The sequence below is a fragment of the Juglans microcarpa x Juglans regia genome, chromosome 4S, assembly GCF_004785595.1.
Source record: "Juglans microcarpa x Juglans regia isolate MS1-56 chromosome 4S, Jm3101_v1.0, whole genome shotgun sequence".
Taxonomy (NCBI): Eukaryota; Viridiplantae; Streptophyta; class Magnoliopsida; order Fagales; family Juglandaceae; genus Juglans; species Juglans microcarpa x Juglans regia.
The window spans coordinates 9861383-9876703 of NC_054601.1; the positions used below are offsets into that span (position 1 = coordinate 9861383).

General features: G+C 33.8%; 2 protein-coding genes and 1 non-coding gene across 3 annotated transcripts; 2 read left to right on the forward strand and 1 right to left on the reverse strand.

Annotated features, from left to right (window-relative positions):
• Positions 1 to 2586: 2586 nt before the first annotated feature.
• On the forward strand, positions 2587 to 3183 carry LOC121263398 (calvin cycle protein CP12-1, chloroplastic). Its single transcript, XM_041166263.1, has one exon. It carries the CDS (start codon positions 2638 to 2640, stop codon positions 3028 to 3030), a length of 393 nt encoding a protein of 130 aa, XP_041022197.1. The 5' UTR covers positions 2587 to 2637; the 3' UTR covers positions 3031 to 3183.
• A 5620-nt stretch (positions 3184 to 8803) lies between these two features.
• LOC121263934 lies at positions 8804 to 8942 on the reverse strand. Its single transcript, XR_005940415.1, has one exon. It is a non-coding gene; the product is annotated as a small nucleolar RNA Z247 (small nucleolar RNA).
• A 3648-nt stretch (positions 8943 to 12590) lies between these two features.
• LOC121263399 (ribosomal RNA small subunit methyltransferase) lies at positions 12591 to 14588 on the forward strand. Its single transcript, XM_041166265.1, has 2 exons — positions 12591 to 13031; positions 13606 to 14588. Exons 1-2 carry the CDS (start codon positions 12717 to 12719, stop codon positions 14347 to 14349), a joined length of 1059 nt encoding a protein of 352 aa, XP_041022199.1. The 5' UTR covers positions 12591 to 12716; the 3' UTR covers positions 14350 to 14588.
• The last annotated feature ends 733 nt before the right edge of the window (positions 14589 to 15321 follow it).

The following is a 15321-nucleotide window of genomic DNA, read 5'->3' on the forward strand; positions in this document are numbered from 1 at the left end:
ACCGAGTGGATTAAGGAGCTTTTACTTTTTAGTAATGGGCTTCTAGATCCATTAAGTATACGGGTTAGTATGGTACTGTAAATTTGTTTTCGAATCAAATTCTAACATTTAGAACATATATTTTTTAGTTTGATTATTCGTCGACATTGTTATTAAATCGAAAGTTTATAAGTTAGTCTCTAACTTACTCTTGGATAATGTGCTTATATTTTCGTTTAAATGCTGCATACGTACTATTTGTATTTATCTATAAACGTTTGAATTCTTGTTATGATATACCACATACTTAGTTTCTACCATGATTGAATCATGTGTGTGCTCAGTTTGTCATGCTATGTTCAGATCTTGTGAATAATTGGGATCTTGCTCGAATGACATGTTTTGATTGTTGCCAATCATGCTTAAGTGATATTTTATTGTCACAAGTTGTGCTCATATAGTATGTCTCAATGTAAATGCCATAATTACGTGATATGCTATCATCGTTATCTTGCCACACTACGTGAATTTTACATGCCATGATATGATTACATGTTATTATCTCATGCCATGCAATTTTATTGGGTTGTGCATTATAGTAAATTTTGACACAATCCTAATGATGGGATAGAGGAATATCTTAGTGGAACTCTATTATCTACTTTGGAGTGACTAAAGATAGAGTGGTAACCCTTGGATTGACGAAGTACGGTCAATAACCTTCAAATGATACCACAAGATTTTCCGAAGCAAAGTCATAATGCCTAACGCTAATGGGTGCAAAATGTTATAAGTACGATGAATGCATTATGAACTATCGTATTGAGTGAGGGCTTTTGGTGAAAGCGTATCGATTTGCTAAGAGTTTAAGATGACTCATGATGAAGGCGTGTCGATTTGCCTGGGTACCTCTCCTACGACGTATTCACAACTGATCGAAATGTTTGCGATGTGATACGGTAACTAGCAGGTGCACAATATTTGTAGGGGTAACCATTAGGTATCCTTAATTGTTTATATTGAATAAGAATGTATGTAATTGAATGAGAAATGATAAGTTCATGCAAAATGTTACATTGTTACAAATTTAAATTTTTTTGAAAAATAAGTTTGAATGGGTGAAAAATATAGTTTTTGAAATTGCATGTTCATGCTCATGCAGCTATGTTCATTACCTTATACATATTTACATTATCTCTGTTTATGTTTTTGGCACAACTTATTAAGATTTCTTGAAATCTCACTATGTAGTACAAGACTATATTTTGATGGTTATAAATGGTCAATGTTTTGAAACCCTACTTTTATAACGATACTTAAACTATGATATATTTAAGATTAATAGATTATGTTTTAGTACCAAGATGTATTTCTCAAACCCTTGTTATTTTCTTGTTATGATCTATTCATATTGCTAGTAACATATTAGAAGCGTTGCATGTTAACTATCATGAATGAGGGGTATGTAACCTAGTTTGTAAATGACCTTAATCATAATCAAGTGCGTGAGTAGATCGATCTTTTAGTTAGGAGTGACAATTTATCTTCGCGAGTTGTATTCGTATCGTGTCAAGTTATGAGTATTAGATTATATGCGTTAATATGAACACCACCCGTTTAATTCAACGGGTCAAACCTAAAACCCTAATATGACCTATATAAATAATGAGTAACACGACATGACGTGCTTAATTTGTTGAGTAATTAACTTTTATTGTGTTAACCTAGACACATTCCCATTTGACCCATTTCAACCTACTTAACTTGTTTCAACTTGTTTAATCTGTTTCACATAAATGAGTTGAGCTAGCCTGTATATTTTTTTAATTCAATTAATATAATTTCATATATAATACAAGGATAATTATATAAATTATTCATAATTACAATTGGATTCGTGATAAGATATTTTATTATCAATATCCAAACCAATAATATATAACAAAATTAATATTTTCATAAAATACCATTAACAAAAAAGAAAAGAGTTTGAGATATTAAGTAGTCAAGTAATAATATTAATATTAATATTACATGTTCCAAATAAGAAAAAAAGACATATGAGGCTAGACATTTATAAAATTTGAAAATAAAATTTATTCATTTAATACAAGTTAATTGTAGGTTTCGCGGGTTGACCCACAATTGACATATTTATTAATTGTGTCTTATTGAGTCAATCTTTCTTAACCCAAATCTATTTATTCCTCTCGTGTTCTTATCAAATTCATGAATCGTGTCATATATTGACATCTTATTTTAGTCTAGAAAATCTATACATATATAGCTTAAGATATATATTATTATTGTATATATATATATATGTATAAATATGTCAAGTACTACTGAATCGGTGATAAGAGATTATATTATCATTGTAATCGATATTGAACTTGGTATTATTTATGGACAATATTTAACGAATCCGTAGAAAATATTTTGATTGCAGAAGATATAAATCCCTCGATTACAATATTGACTGATATTTTTTCTCCTGAAATATCTCAAAATTGGTCTGACGTGGAAGCTCATGGTTGGCTGTCAATTGATAGGAATTGTGTGCTCGTAAAACATTGCGGATTCCAATAAGACAGCTTCTCAGTCTAATATACCCCAACATAACACCCATTTCACCCAAGAAAACTCGAAACAACAACAATGGCAGCAGCTATAGCCGTTCTAAACCTCTCGAGCCCTAGGGTCTCAGCCAAGGCAGCAGACACACCAAAGAGCGCCCAGACCATCAAGCTCCCCTGGCTCGGCCACCCTTGGAAGAGGTCGACCCAGTTCGGAGCGGGTCGCATGCACGTCCGACCTGTGGCTGCAGCCCCAGATAAGATATCGGAAAAGGTGGCGGACAGCATCAAGGTTGCAGAGGAGGCGTGCGCGGGCGATCCAGCAAGCGGGGAGTGCGTTGCGGCATGGGACGAGGTGGAGGAGCTGAGCGCGGCGGCTAGCCATGCACGGGAAAGGAAGAAAGAGGCAGACCCCCTGGAGACTTACTGCAAGGACAACCCGGAGACGGACGAGTGCCGCACCTATGAAGACTGAATACTGATCAACTGGTTATTTTAGCTAGTAACGATCGATGATTTTTATTAGATGTTTGGATTTTATATATTATTATTATTGTTATTTATGGACGGATGTGGATTAATATTTATGATGATCATGAATCTTATCATCTGTTGCTTTTCTTTACCATATCATGCATGTAATTATATTAATAGTTGATATTATTTTATCTCAAAACACAATACGAATCAAGTGTTAATTAATTCCTTAATTTCTTGAGATATTGGGAACTTTCATACCCAATCATTTTTTCAATATATTTGAAATAGTTTTCGTCATTTTTTTCTATTTATTGAATTTTATTTTGAGGCTGAGAGAGTGGTCAATAATTACACAATTATATGAGGGGAAAAAAAAAAGATATATATATATATAGTAGTTAGAGAATTAATGATTTTAATGAATTTTATAAAAATAAATTTATCAACTGACGTGATTTGTTGTAATACATCAAATTATAAAATTATTTTTATTATAAAATATATTTAATATATTTTATAAAATTAAATAAATTTATGAATATATTTTTTTTGAGCGGCTATAACATTTTTTTTTTTTAAAATTCTATTTTATCTTGCTTTGGTTGACGGGATACATGCAGATCTACAAGTGGACCGAAGTTGCTTAGGCAATTGGCTTTTCTATGACTGATTGATCCGATAACCGCACAAAGAGTTGATACGGTGAAGCTCGGGACATGAACTACTCCAATCCATATATTATATATTTGCACGTACTCATAAATACATGCATTAATTCCGAAACCAAATTCCATTACCCTTGACGACTGATCCATGCAAGTAAGACCGGTTGATTAATTACTATTTTAACACTTATCAGGTATTTTCAAATTAAAATATAGTAAGACCGGTTAATTCAAATATTTTAAAATTTTAAAAATAATAGTAAAATAGTTTAAATGAAAATATTTTATTGAATTTTAGAAAATGAGAGAGAAAAAGTAAAAAAAATATTATAAATTTAAAAAATTATTTGAATATATTTTTTCATTTGATTTTTATTTTGAAATCTATAAAAGTTGTATTGAATTTTTTATTTTATTTTAAAATTTCTAAAACTTGTATTATTTTTATGTTTGAATTATGATTAGGTAATGAATAGATAAAATGTTTGAAAATTTAAAATTGAGAAGTATTTTGTGTTTAAGTATTTGGAAATAAATTTATGAAAAGTTTTGATAATTTTGAAAACTCTGTGTATTCAAACAATTCCTAAATACCCAACATTTTAGAGGTACATGTGTGAATCAACAAAAATAATAATTTATGAGTCATAGTAAATACATATATTTCTTGTGAAGTTAATTGATTATTTTCAGAGTATTATTAATGGAGAAAAGATATTTGTAACCGTGAATTGTATAACTGCAGTATAATCATTTTGAAAAATAGTAATGTCTACTATTAAAAAATTAATTTTTTTATGTGAGTTATATGTTTTATTTACTTTTTTCAAAGTAATTACGCGATGTTTATACACTTCACAATTATATGTAAAATTACTATTTCTAACGCCATCAACCTAACACCATTTATTGGTATTTTTAATTCAATGCCACGTCACTTAAAATAAAATCATGCAACAAAGAGTACCGTACTTAGCACCAAAACTTTGTAGGAGGTGGTCAGGGAATGCTTAAAGTTAGTATATTTTTTAAGTCAAATTCTTCACATCATACTCTCATGCATTATAATTTTTATTTTATTTTTTAAAAATAGAGGATGATCTAAAGGTGATAAAAAAGTGTCACATTTTGCAGAGTATGATGAGAGTGAGATGAGAGTGTGGTTGGTAGGGCTGGGTAGTGGGCCCTTGCAATCCAACCCTTCCACCCAATCTACGAGGCATGTATGTTAAAGGGCAGAAAATCCACCCATTATCCCGGGCAGGTGGGCGGGTTCTATAAAAAATAAGGGTAACCAAACGTGTAGCAATTTTCATTTGCCCGTCTTTTACCCACCTGCCCATTTACTTAAGTGTAAAAGGAAAAAAAAAAAAAAAAAAAAACTCTAACATGCCTCATTACCTGTTACAATTTTGTTTGTCCAGTTGCCTCCTAAAAATGTATAGAATGAATATTGTATTCAACTAACAATTATCATGTACAGAGTAACATATATATACAAAAGACAAGGAGCACCGAATGCCATAATCAAATGAGTGATTGCGTCACTATGCAAATTTGACAAATAAATGCATTAGCCATTGCTGTCATTCAGAATTGCATGATTTGCTGAAGCTCTCCTCATTGATTTTGGATTGATTATTGGACATAGATGAATGGTTGACTTTAGCTGATTTAGTGGCAAGATTTGTGAGTGTTGGAGTTGCGCTGTCAAGCCTCCTACAAACTCAACATGGAGGGACGAATGATGAGTTTGGAGCAAAGTGAAGAGAATTTAGGTGCAGCCGATGGTTTTGTTAGGATATTTGCAAGTTGATCTTTTTCCAGAAATGAAACGAATTTATAATTGTCCAATGCCAACTCTCTCACAGACAAAGTAAAAATCAATAGCAACATAGTTAGTACGGGCATGAAAAATATGATTAACTAAAAGATAGGTGCTCCAATATTATCACACCACAATGTAGGAAATACTAGAATTTGGTGTTTATTTACATCAAATTCAAAAGTAGAATTGGCTAAGGCTTTGTACTCAGCTTTAATGTTAGAACGTGTAATAGTTTGCTGCTTACGAGAACTATAGGAAGTTAAATTATTGCCAAAGAAAACAAGATAGCCACTAGTGGAGTAGCGATCATTAAGGCACCCTGCCTAATCACCATAAGTGTATATTGTAATAGAGAGGAATGATTAGGAGCGATACGTAGTCCATGCATAGAGGTGGCTTTAAGATAGCGATGATCCATTTGACAGTAGTTTAATGATTTACTGTAGGACGATGCATGTATTGACATACATGGTTTACAACAAATGACAAGTCAAGCCAAGTAAGGAGGACATACTATAGAGCTCCAATTGTACTGCGATATAATGTGAGATCATGAAAAGCATCACTGCCAAACAAAGTGGAGATTATGAGCGGAAGCCATTGGAGTTGCAACAAGTTTGGCATTGATCATCTTGGTGTGATGAAGAATGTCCCAAATATATTTGTGTTGACACAGAGAAACAGTCCATTTGAATCAAAATGAGTCTCAATGCCCAAGAAATAGTTCAACTGGCCTAAGTCATTGATAGATAAGCCAAACTGAAGATTGGTCAATAGATCATCAATAGCATGAGAAGATGACCTAGTAACAAGAATATCGTCAACATAAACAAGAACAAAGAGCTCTAAATGGTTCTGATGAAAAATCAATAACGAACTATTGGCCTTGGAAGAGAAGAACCTAAGTTTAATAAGTCTGGAGTTTAATTTGGAGAACCAGGAGTGTGGTGCTTGCTTGAAATCATAAATGGCCTGCGAAGCTGACAAACATGATCAGGGTACTATGGATGAGAGAAGTCAGGAGGTTGAACCATAAAATTGACTCCATGAGGTCACCATGTAAAAACACATTTTGCACATTGAGTTGGCGCACTTGCCATTTTCGAGTAACAAAAAGAGATAGAATTAGTTGAATGGTTTATGGTTTCACAATTGAACTAAAAGTTTCTCCATAGTCAAGACCAGGTTGTTGGTGAAAGCCCTTGACTACTAATCGAGCCTTGTAACGCTAAAGGCTACCATTTGCATTTCTTTTGGTGTGGCTAGTACAAGTGTCCAAGTTTCATTACTCAAGAGAGCATCAAAACTAATCATTCATAGCATGTCTCCATTCAGGATGCATGCTTGGATGCAATTGTGAAACAAGTGAGTTCTTGATCAGTAGAAGCACTGGTGGAGAGCAGCGCACGAGGTGGATACAAAACAGTGCCATCCTTTGGGACTTTAGGGCACCTGATATTATTCTCCGATCTAGTGTGCATTTGATGAACATGAGGGGCTCCTGGTTTGCTGGAGTTGGTGCTTGAAGCAGTGATGGAAACTGGACGAGGTGCAGAGTTATTGGGCACATCAGAGGAAGAGGATGACATTGTTGAGTCATAGGGCACTGGTGCATGCAAATCTACCTATACTGAAGCATGTGGAGCTGTAGGAAAATGGGCTGGTAAAAACTGTAAAGAAAAAGATAATGTGGCCGGATTTGAATAGGCCGAGTTAGAATTGTGTACTAGGTTGGAACTTAACTCTAAGAAAGGGAAACAACCTTCATAAAATATAACGTGTCTGGAGATATAGACATGACCAAAAGGAATATGAAGACATTGATATCCTTATGAAATGAGCTATAGCCAAGAAACATACACATGTGAGACCGAAAATCAATTTATGAAAGTTATAAGGTCGTAAGTTCGGCCAACAAGTATATCCAAATGTTCTAAAAACTATATAATCGGGCTTGACTTGAAAGAAATATTCAAGATGTAATTTATTATTTTTTATCGTTGGAGAGAAGAGTTGATTGATGAGAAAAAAAAGTTGTATTGAAGGTATATGACTAATATTTTTGTGGAACTTTTGTATGTGCCATGAGAGCGAGTCCAACTTCAACAAGATGATGGTGCTTCCATTCTACGAAACTATTTTGCTCATAATTATGAGGAGAGATGAGACGGTGAATTTCCCACCCCAATCATTTGAACCAATTTTATTTTATAGCCAAATTGATGTTCAACAAGCTTTTGAAATTGATAGAAAATGAGTTCCACATCAGATTTTTTTAAAGAATAAAGCCATGTAAATTTATTGTAATCATCTAGAGAAAATACATAGTAATAGTATCCTTCAATAGACAGAATGGGAGATAGGCCCCATACATAAAAAAAAAAAAAAAAAAAAAATCTAAAGGCTATTAAGAACGAAAGGGAGACAAATAAAAAGGCAATTTTGACTTTTAGCTTGTTGACAGAAATTGCAAAACAAAAAAAGTTTTATCACTAGAAACTGAGAGTTTATTAAAAAATAAATTGTGCTTGACTCAATGAAGAGAATGATGGCCGACACGACAATGCCAGGTATCCAGTGAGGCTTTTTCTCCGATGAATGCATATTTGAGTGGTGTAGATGATGATGATGGAGAGAAAGTGTAGAATTCATCTTAGTTGTCCCGGAAAGGAAGAGGATCCCGGTATTGAGTTCCTTCACACAAAAATGATAAGGATGAAATTCAAGAAAGACATGGTTATCAGGAGTAAATTTATTAACGGATACCAAATTTTTTTCAGTGGATGGAACATGTTAGAGTTGATGCAATAAAGAAAGAGATGAAATTTGAGAGGCACCAATGTGTTGTATAAGTAGACCTGCACCATTACAAAATCGAATTTGATCAGTTCCCATGTATTCATCAGCCTGCATCATCAGATTATTGATGTCCGAGGTGAGATGGTGAGTTGCGGCTATATTGAGGTACCAACTAGAATCAAACTAAGAGGGTGTAGTGGACACGTGTGCTTGAAAATTGTTGGTCTATTCAACTTGATAGGCAAAATCAAAACAATGATATCACTTCAATGTAGCATGTCCAGGCCGGGAACCATTAAATGAAGATGGTTGATTTATGCCACGCCCTTGTCTTTTTGAACGCTGATTTTGGGAATATTTGTTGAAATTGTTGGAGTTATTGGGACAAGGACACCCATTATTTGAAGATTGCCTGGAAACTGTATTGGTAGTGGCATTTTGAAGAGTCAAGGAAGCATGTTGCTATTCCAAATAAAGCTCATAGTTGAGGAGATGCCTATAGATCTCCTATAAATTCATGGGTTCAAGCCGAGTAGTAATGGAAGTGATAAAAGGATTATAATTTGACCCAAGTCCAGCCAAGATGTATTTGATCAACTCACAATCAGTGAGTGGTTGTCTGATGGCTGCTAGAGTATCCAAATAGGATTTCATTTTTTAAAAATATTCAACAATAGATTGGCTTCAATTTTTGAAAGAAGCAAGGTTAAATCGTAGGTTGATGACCCGTGCATTGGATTGCAGAGAAAACATGCTCACAAGAGCTTGCCACACTTCTCTTGATGTGCGAATACCGACAATTTGAGTGAGAACATCTTCTCTAAGATAAGACATAATGGTAGAAAGGAGAAGCTGATCTTGTTGTTGCCATCGATGGTGTTCTAGATTTGGAATAAATTCAAGTGCAGTGCTATTAGTAGTATCGCTATTCACTGGCAATGAATGGAGATGGAGAAGGAGTGGAGCCATCAACAAAACCATAGTGTTGTTGGCCTTTCCATAATAGGTAATTATCTCAGTTTAGTTTGATAGAAATGAAATGATTGACACTAGGTAGAGAAGGGGAGGGAGATAAAGCATAAGAAGTAGAGCTAGGGTTTGAAGACAAGGAAGCCATGGGAAAAAAGGATGACGTGTGTTTAAAGGGCTCTGTTTACCATAAAAATGTATAAAAGGAATATTGTATTTAGCTTACAATTATCATGTACAAAGTAACATATATATACAAAAGACAAGGCGCACCGAATGCCATGATCAAAGGAATGATTGTGTCACTATACAAATGTGACAAATAAATGCATTAGCCGTTGCTGTCATTTAGAATTGCATGATTTGCTGAAGTTGTCTCCTTATTGATTTTGCCTTGATTTTTGGACATAGATGAATAGTTGACTTTAGCTGATTTGGTGGCAAGATTTGTAAGTGCTGGAGTTGCACTGTCACCTTCACAACTTCACCTCCATACCTTCCATCTCTCACACCTCTCATTTTTCATCTATGCAACTATTATTCTCCTTGTTTATTAATCTCTTATACGTTTTTTTTTTTTTTTGTGTTTCCGTTGAAATGTTAAGAGTTAGGTTTTCCAATGTACTCTTGGTATCTCTTAACCTTGTTTGATTGTCACCCATATTCGGGATTCTTTCTCTTTCAAATCAAAGCCTATGTTCGGTTTAAGAGTAAGAGAAAAGGGGAGACAACTCTATGTCTCTTACTTTGAGAAGAACATTGAGGCATGACAAAAAATCAATGGGCGAGATATTGTTTTGGTTGTCATTTTCCAACCCTAGTTGTCCTCTTCGGCCCCATCCTTGTAGGGGTGAGGGTGGTCTTATGCTACCTCATCCCCGTCCCAATTTCTATCTGCCCAAATTTGTCAAATGGATGGGCGGGTTCTAAAATATAATCGTCCTTAAATCTACCATAATAATGATGTTCAATGCAGGCAAAAAACTCGAAAAATAAAAAAAGAAAACTAACCAAAGTCGATAGATTTGTAAATATACCAATCAACTTCAACAGATTTGCAAATAAAGTAACCAAACACTATAAGTCTATAATAAATTAAGAAAACTCGACAAATTTGCAAAATTATGTCATGTTGTGTTGCACAACAACATATAATGGTGTCACACTACACTGCATAGCGAGAGGATGTTGCTCACCTGCGAGGAAGGAGAGGCTTTAACATGGTTGAAAGTCTCAAACCAAAGAATAAGAAAAATAAAAGGAAGAAGAAGAGGATGAGAAGAGAATGTAGTTTAGAGTATAGAGGTAGTGTTACTCAAATCATATCATTTAAATATGATAGAATGTGAGTTTCATGTGTTCATATAATTATTAAATAACGAAAAATACCTTAGCAATAAAAGGATTATACAAAAATAAATTCATAAATTAAGATGAATTAATACCATATATGACATTGTAAAATTACTTTAAGTAATTGTTGGTTCGTAATTTTATTTTATTATTAAATCAACTAACCGGTTGCAGACCCTCGCAAGTATATGGGAATAATTACTTTGCTGTCTATATAGTTTTTTTATATTATATAGTTAAAAATATGAGAGAATCTATCGACAATAATAAAACTAAAAAAAAAAAATAATAAAATAAGTATGAGAGAAGAAAAATGCTTGGCAACCAAAGGTGGTCACAAGATATTTTTCATTTAATGTTTATTTTTTATTTTTAATTAACGATTAAAAAAATATCTTTTATAATATTATAATATTTTTTAAATTATTTAAAAATATAAAAATATATATAAAAAATAAAATTCCAAATAACCTTATCGAAGAATCTCTCATACTTAGGGCTATAATCGAGTCGAGCTGAGCCGGTCTTTGGCTTGCTGAGCTCGGCTCGACTTAAAATACTCGAGCTCGAGATTTTTTTTTATTCTTCATTCAAGATCGGCTCGATAAGTTAAACGCTCAATTTGAGCTCGTCCCACAAACGAGTTAGAGTCGAGCCGAGCTGTGTATTTTTTTATTTTGTGAATAAGATTTAATAATTAATAAAATAAATAAATAAATAATTTAATATTAAATTTATACAACTAACAAGTAGAACCTCTATTGAATTATAAAATTTTAAAAAATTTATAAGTAATTAATATCTAACTAGTTGATATTTATAAAAAATAACAATATATTATATACCTACATATATTATTAATACATGAAAAATACTACTCTTACTGCTAGTTTCTACCGCTAGTTTTTACCGCTGTGAGTTTTTTACTTTTTTTACTTAATGATTAAGTATTTTTTAATAATATTATGAATTTTTTTTATTTTTTAAAATATATTTAAATGTGTTAAAAAATACATGTAAAAAAATACAAAAAAAAAAACTCAGCCAAAACCACTAACGGGAGCCCCAGCAGGAGCTCCCAACGGTGAGAGTAGCACCGCTCTTAATACATATACTTAATATGATAGTATATATCTATTTCATATATGGTTCCAACATACTAGTATATGAAATTATTAAATTTTATCTACTAATTATTATACAAATTATAAAATATACTTATAAAGTATATTCACTATATAGACATAAGTAATTAGATTATATATTATATATTTAATTATAAAAGTGATATGCTTATATTATTAGTTACTACATATATATATATGTGTGTGTATATATACATAGGTGTATGTATATATTTATTAATATATGAATGAGTTTTAATCGAGCCGAGCTAATAAGTCGACTCGAGTATAAATGAGTGAGCCTTAATGAGTCTTAACCGAGTCGAGTCGAGTTTTGTCCGGTATGTGTTATTTACAATTCGAGCTGGTATTTACTTTTATGAACGAGCTTTTTTTTCACGAGTCCAATTCGATTCGAGTTTAACCAAGCGAGTACAAAATGAGCTATCGAACAGATTGATTCATTTACAGCCCTACTCATACTACATAGAGAGAGACCTATATTCCTTTTAATAGCACTCTGCTGCTAAGTAACACCCTGCTAGGTTTGGCATTTTCATTTTTTTTAATATATATTTTTTTATCATTTTAAAATATTTTTAAAAAATATAAAAAAATATAAATATATTATAATCACTTTCTTAACTATTAAATAAAGAAATAAAATTAAAATACATAAATTATCAAAATGAATAGACAAATTAAATGGACAAAATAATATTTCTATTTAAATACTGACAGAGTGCAGAGAATGCTATAAAATATGTGAGTTAATTTGATCGAATTAATAAATAAATAAGAAATTCCTTATTATTAATCAGCTTGAAAGCCCCAAAACTCCACCACCTAAAACCCTAATTCCAAGCGCCGTTCTCTCTCTCTCTCTCTCTCTCTCTGCTTACACACACCCTGCACTTACAGGGAGCGCGAGAACAGGAGCATCATGGCCGGTGGAAAGATAAAGAAGGAGAAATCAAAGTCCGGCACGGGAGCTCACGCGCCGTACCAGGGAGGAATATCGTTCCACAAGTCGAAAGGGCAGCACATCCTGAAGAACCCGTTGCTGGTGGACACCATAGTCCAGAAAGCAGGGATCAAGAGCACCGATGTCATCCTTGAGATCGGTCCCGGTACCGGTAACCTGACCAAGAAGCTTCTCGAGGCCGGGAAGATGGTTATTGCTGTTGAAGTCGACCCTCGCATGGTTCTCGAGTTGCAGCGTCGCTTTCAGGGCACCCCTTTATCCAATCGCCTCAAGGTATTTTATTGCATTGATTTCTATTTGGTTTCAAACAGAAAGAAAATATGCAAAGGAAACCAATAATTTCCGCTCGGTCAATTGTATATGATAGTTCAGGAATAGAGTGATCGGGGAGAAATATCATTATCAGCATGCCATGGGGTTTCGATTTATTTCATTCTTCAGGGTTCTTCTTTCGGCTAATTCGAATTAGGTTATTTTTAGATTTCCTGTAAATAAATTTCCATTTTTTTGGGCAGTAAAAACCCTGTTCTTTGAACTGGTTTTTCCTCTGTGGACGTTTGTCAGTTTTGGTCGCTGAGAAACTAGAGTAAAATAATAGAAAACGCAATTAAGAAAGTGAGATTTTTCTATTTTTGTGAACCAAGTCTAGTCCAGGTACATGTATGTTTGGTTCGGTCAGGTTTGCAAAACTACTACTTTAATTGTTTACTTGGCATGAAGCAAAATAGCGTTATCGTATTGTACGTGAATTTCATCATATAGGCACCCTTTTCACATGCTATGTTATCACACTGATTCAAGTCAACTGGAGACAGCTTGTTAACTGGAGACAGCTTGTTGTTGACAGGTTATACAAGGAGATGTTCTCAAGACTGAACTTCCCTATTTTGATATCTGCGTGGCCAACATACCTTATCAGATCTCCTCTCCTCTGACTTTCAAGTTATTGAGTCACCAGCCAGCATTCAGATGTGCGATTATAATGTTTCAGCGGGAATTTGCTATGAGACTGGTTGCTCAGCCTGGTGACAAACTCTACAGTCGTCTTACTGTGAATACCCAGCTCCTGGCTCGAATCTTCCACCTCCTCAAAGTTGGAAAAAACAATTTTCGGCCTCCCCCTAAGGTTGATTCCTCTGTAGTTAGAATCGAGCCTAGAAAGCCACGCATTGAGGTGAAGCAAAAGGAGTGGGATGGATTTCTGCGAATTTGTTTTAACAGGAAGAACAAAACCCTCGGTTCAATTTTTAGGCAGAAGACTGTCCTCTCTTTGCTGGAGAAGAACTACAAAACCTTGCAGGCGCTACAACTTTCACAAGGTTTGGTGGAGAATAAGGATCCTGACATGGATTTCTCAGGGCTAGGGGATTCTAATGAGAACGAAGCCATGGAGATTGATGATGATGAAGTGGATGAAGAATTGGATGTGGAAGGTGGTGATGCAGAAGGGGAGGCATCTGAATTCAAAGATAAGGTTTTGGGTGTGTTAAAGGAGGGAGATTTTGAAGATAAAAGGTCATCCAAGCTCACACTACAGGAATTCTTGTACCTGCTCTCTTTGTTCAACAAGGCTGGGATACATTTTTCTTAATTCTAGGAGTGCCATGTTTGTCTCAGTGGTTATTTCTTCTTCGCCCCACCTATATATATATATACCCAATTTTGTTTGCCCTGTTTATTATCTGCTGAAGAATTCTTTTTGTGCGCTCATGCATTTTAGCTTAGAAAGTTTTGGGTTAATGTAGTTAGAGAATGATATTGAGAATTAACTTTTTTTAGGTGTACTTGGATTGTTCTGATCAAATTCGACCAATTTATTTTTTGCTCTGCCGTAGTTTAGTTAGCTCGTGCCAATAAGATCAGTATTTTGAATGCACAAGTCCCAACTCGGGCGGTAAGGGCTTCGGTTTTGGAGTATTCTCTCTAATTCTAAGATTTAAACCCTTTGGTGCAAACAATTGTTAGGACTACATTTCGAAAAGTCAATTTGTTTTTAATAAAAAGTTCTATATGCGGTCACTTTTACGTACTCTTTATGCACTCTACTGATGTGATTGGCTGTATCACTTTTTTTTTAATATAAAATAATTACTTTGGCTAATTACATCAGTGGAGTACGTAAAAAATATACAAAAGTGATTGTATATAACAGATTTTTTTATTTTTTTCGTGTGATGTATATGCTTTACATGTGTTAAGAATTTAATTGAATAAAAGTGATGTTGCGATTGCACCTAAATAGATCTTTGTCATGAAACTACATTATGTAAACACATAGCTAATCATTTGGTAATCTATTTTCTTTTGAATGAAACAGATTTGTTTTGTTGATAATTAGGAAATACAAGCATTGTCTTTCATTACAAATTCCATAGCAGTAGCAGGAGCTTCTTCTAACCAGATCTGTTCCTATTCATGTTGTTGTCCAAGCTTGGCAATCAAGTGGCTCATGCCTTCTCTATAGATAAATGATAATTTCCACTGGGGCCTACCTTGTAGAAAAATTTCTCTGACATCATCAACGACTTGCCCATACCGGGACCAACTTTCCTCTGCTTTGATG

What these genes read in the sequence shown, in the direction of transcription:
- LOC121263398 (XM_041166263.1), top strand. Translation starts at nt 2,638, where the DNA reads ATGGCAGCAGCTATAGCCGTTCTAAACCTCTCGAGCCCTAGGGTCTCA.
- LOC121263399 (XM_041166265.1), top strand. Translation starts at nt 12,717, where the DNA reads ATGGCCGGTGGAAAGATAAAGAAGGAGAAATCAAAGTCCGGCACGGGA. An exon ending in CTTTATCCAATCGCCTCAAG is followed by an intron (nt 13,032 to 13,605) that starts GTATTTTATTGC and finishes TGTTGTTGACAG; the next exon opens with GTTATACAAGGAGATGTTCT.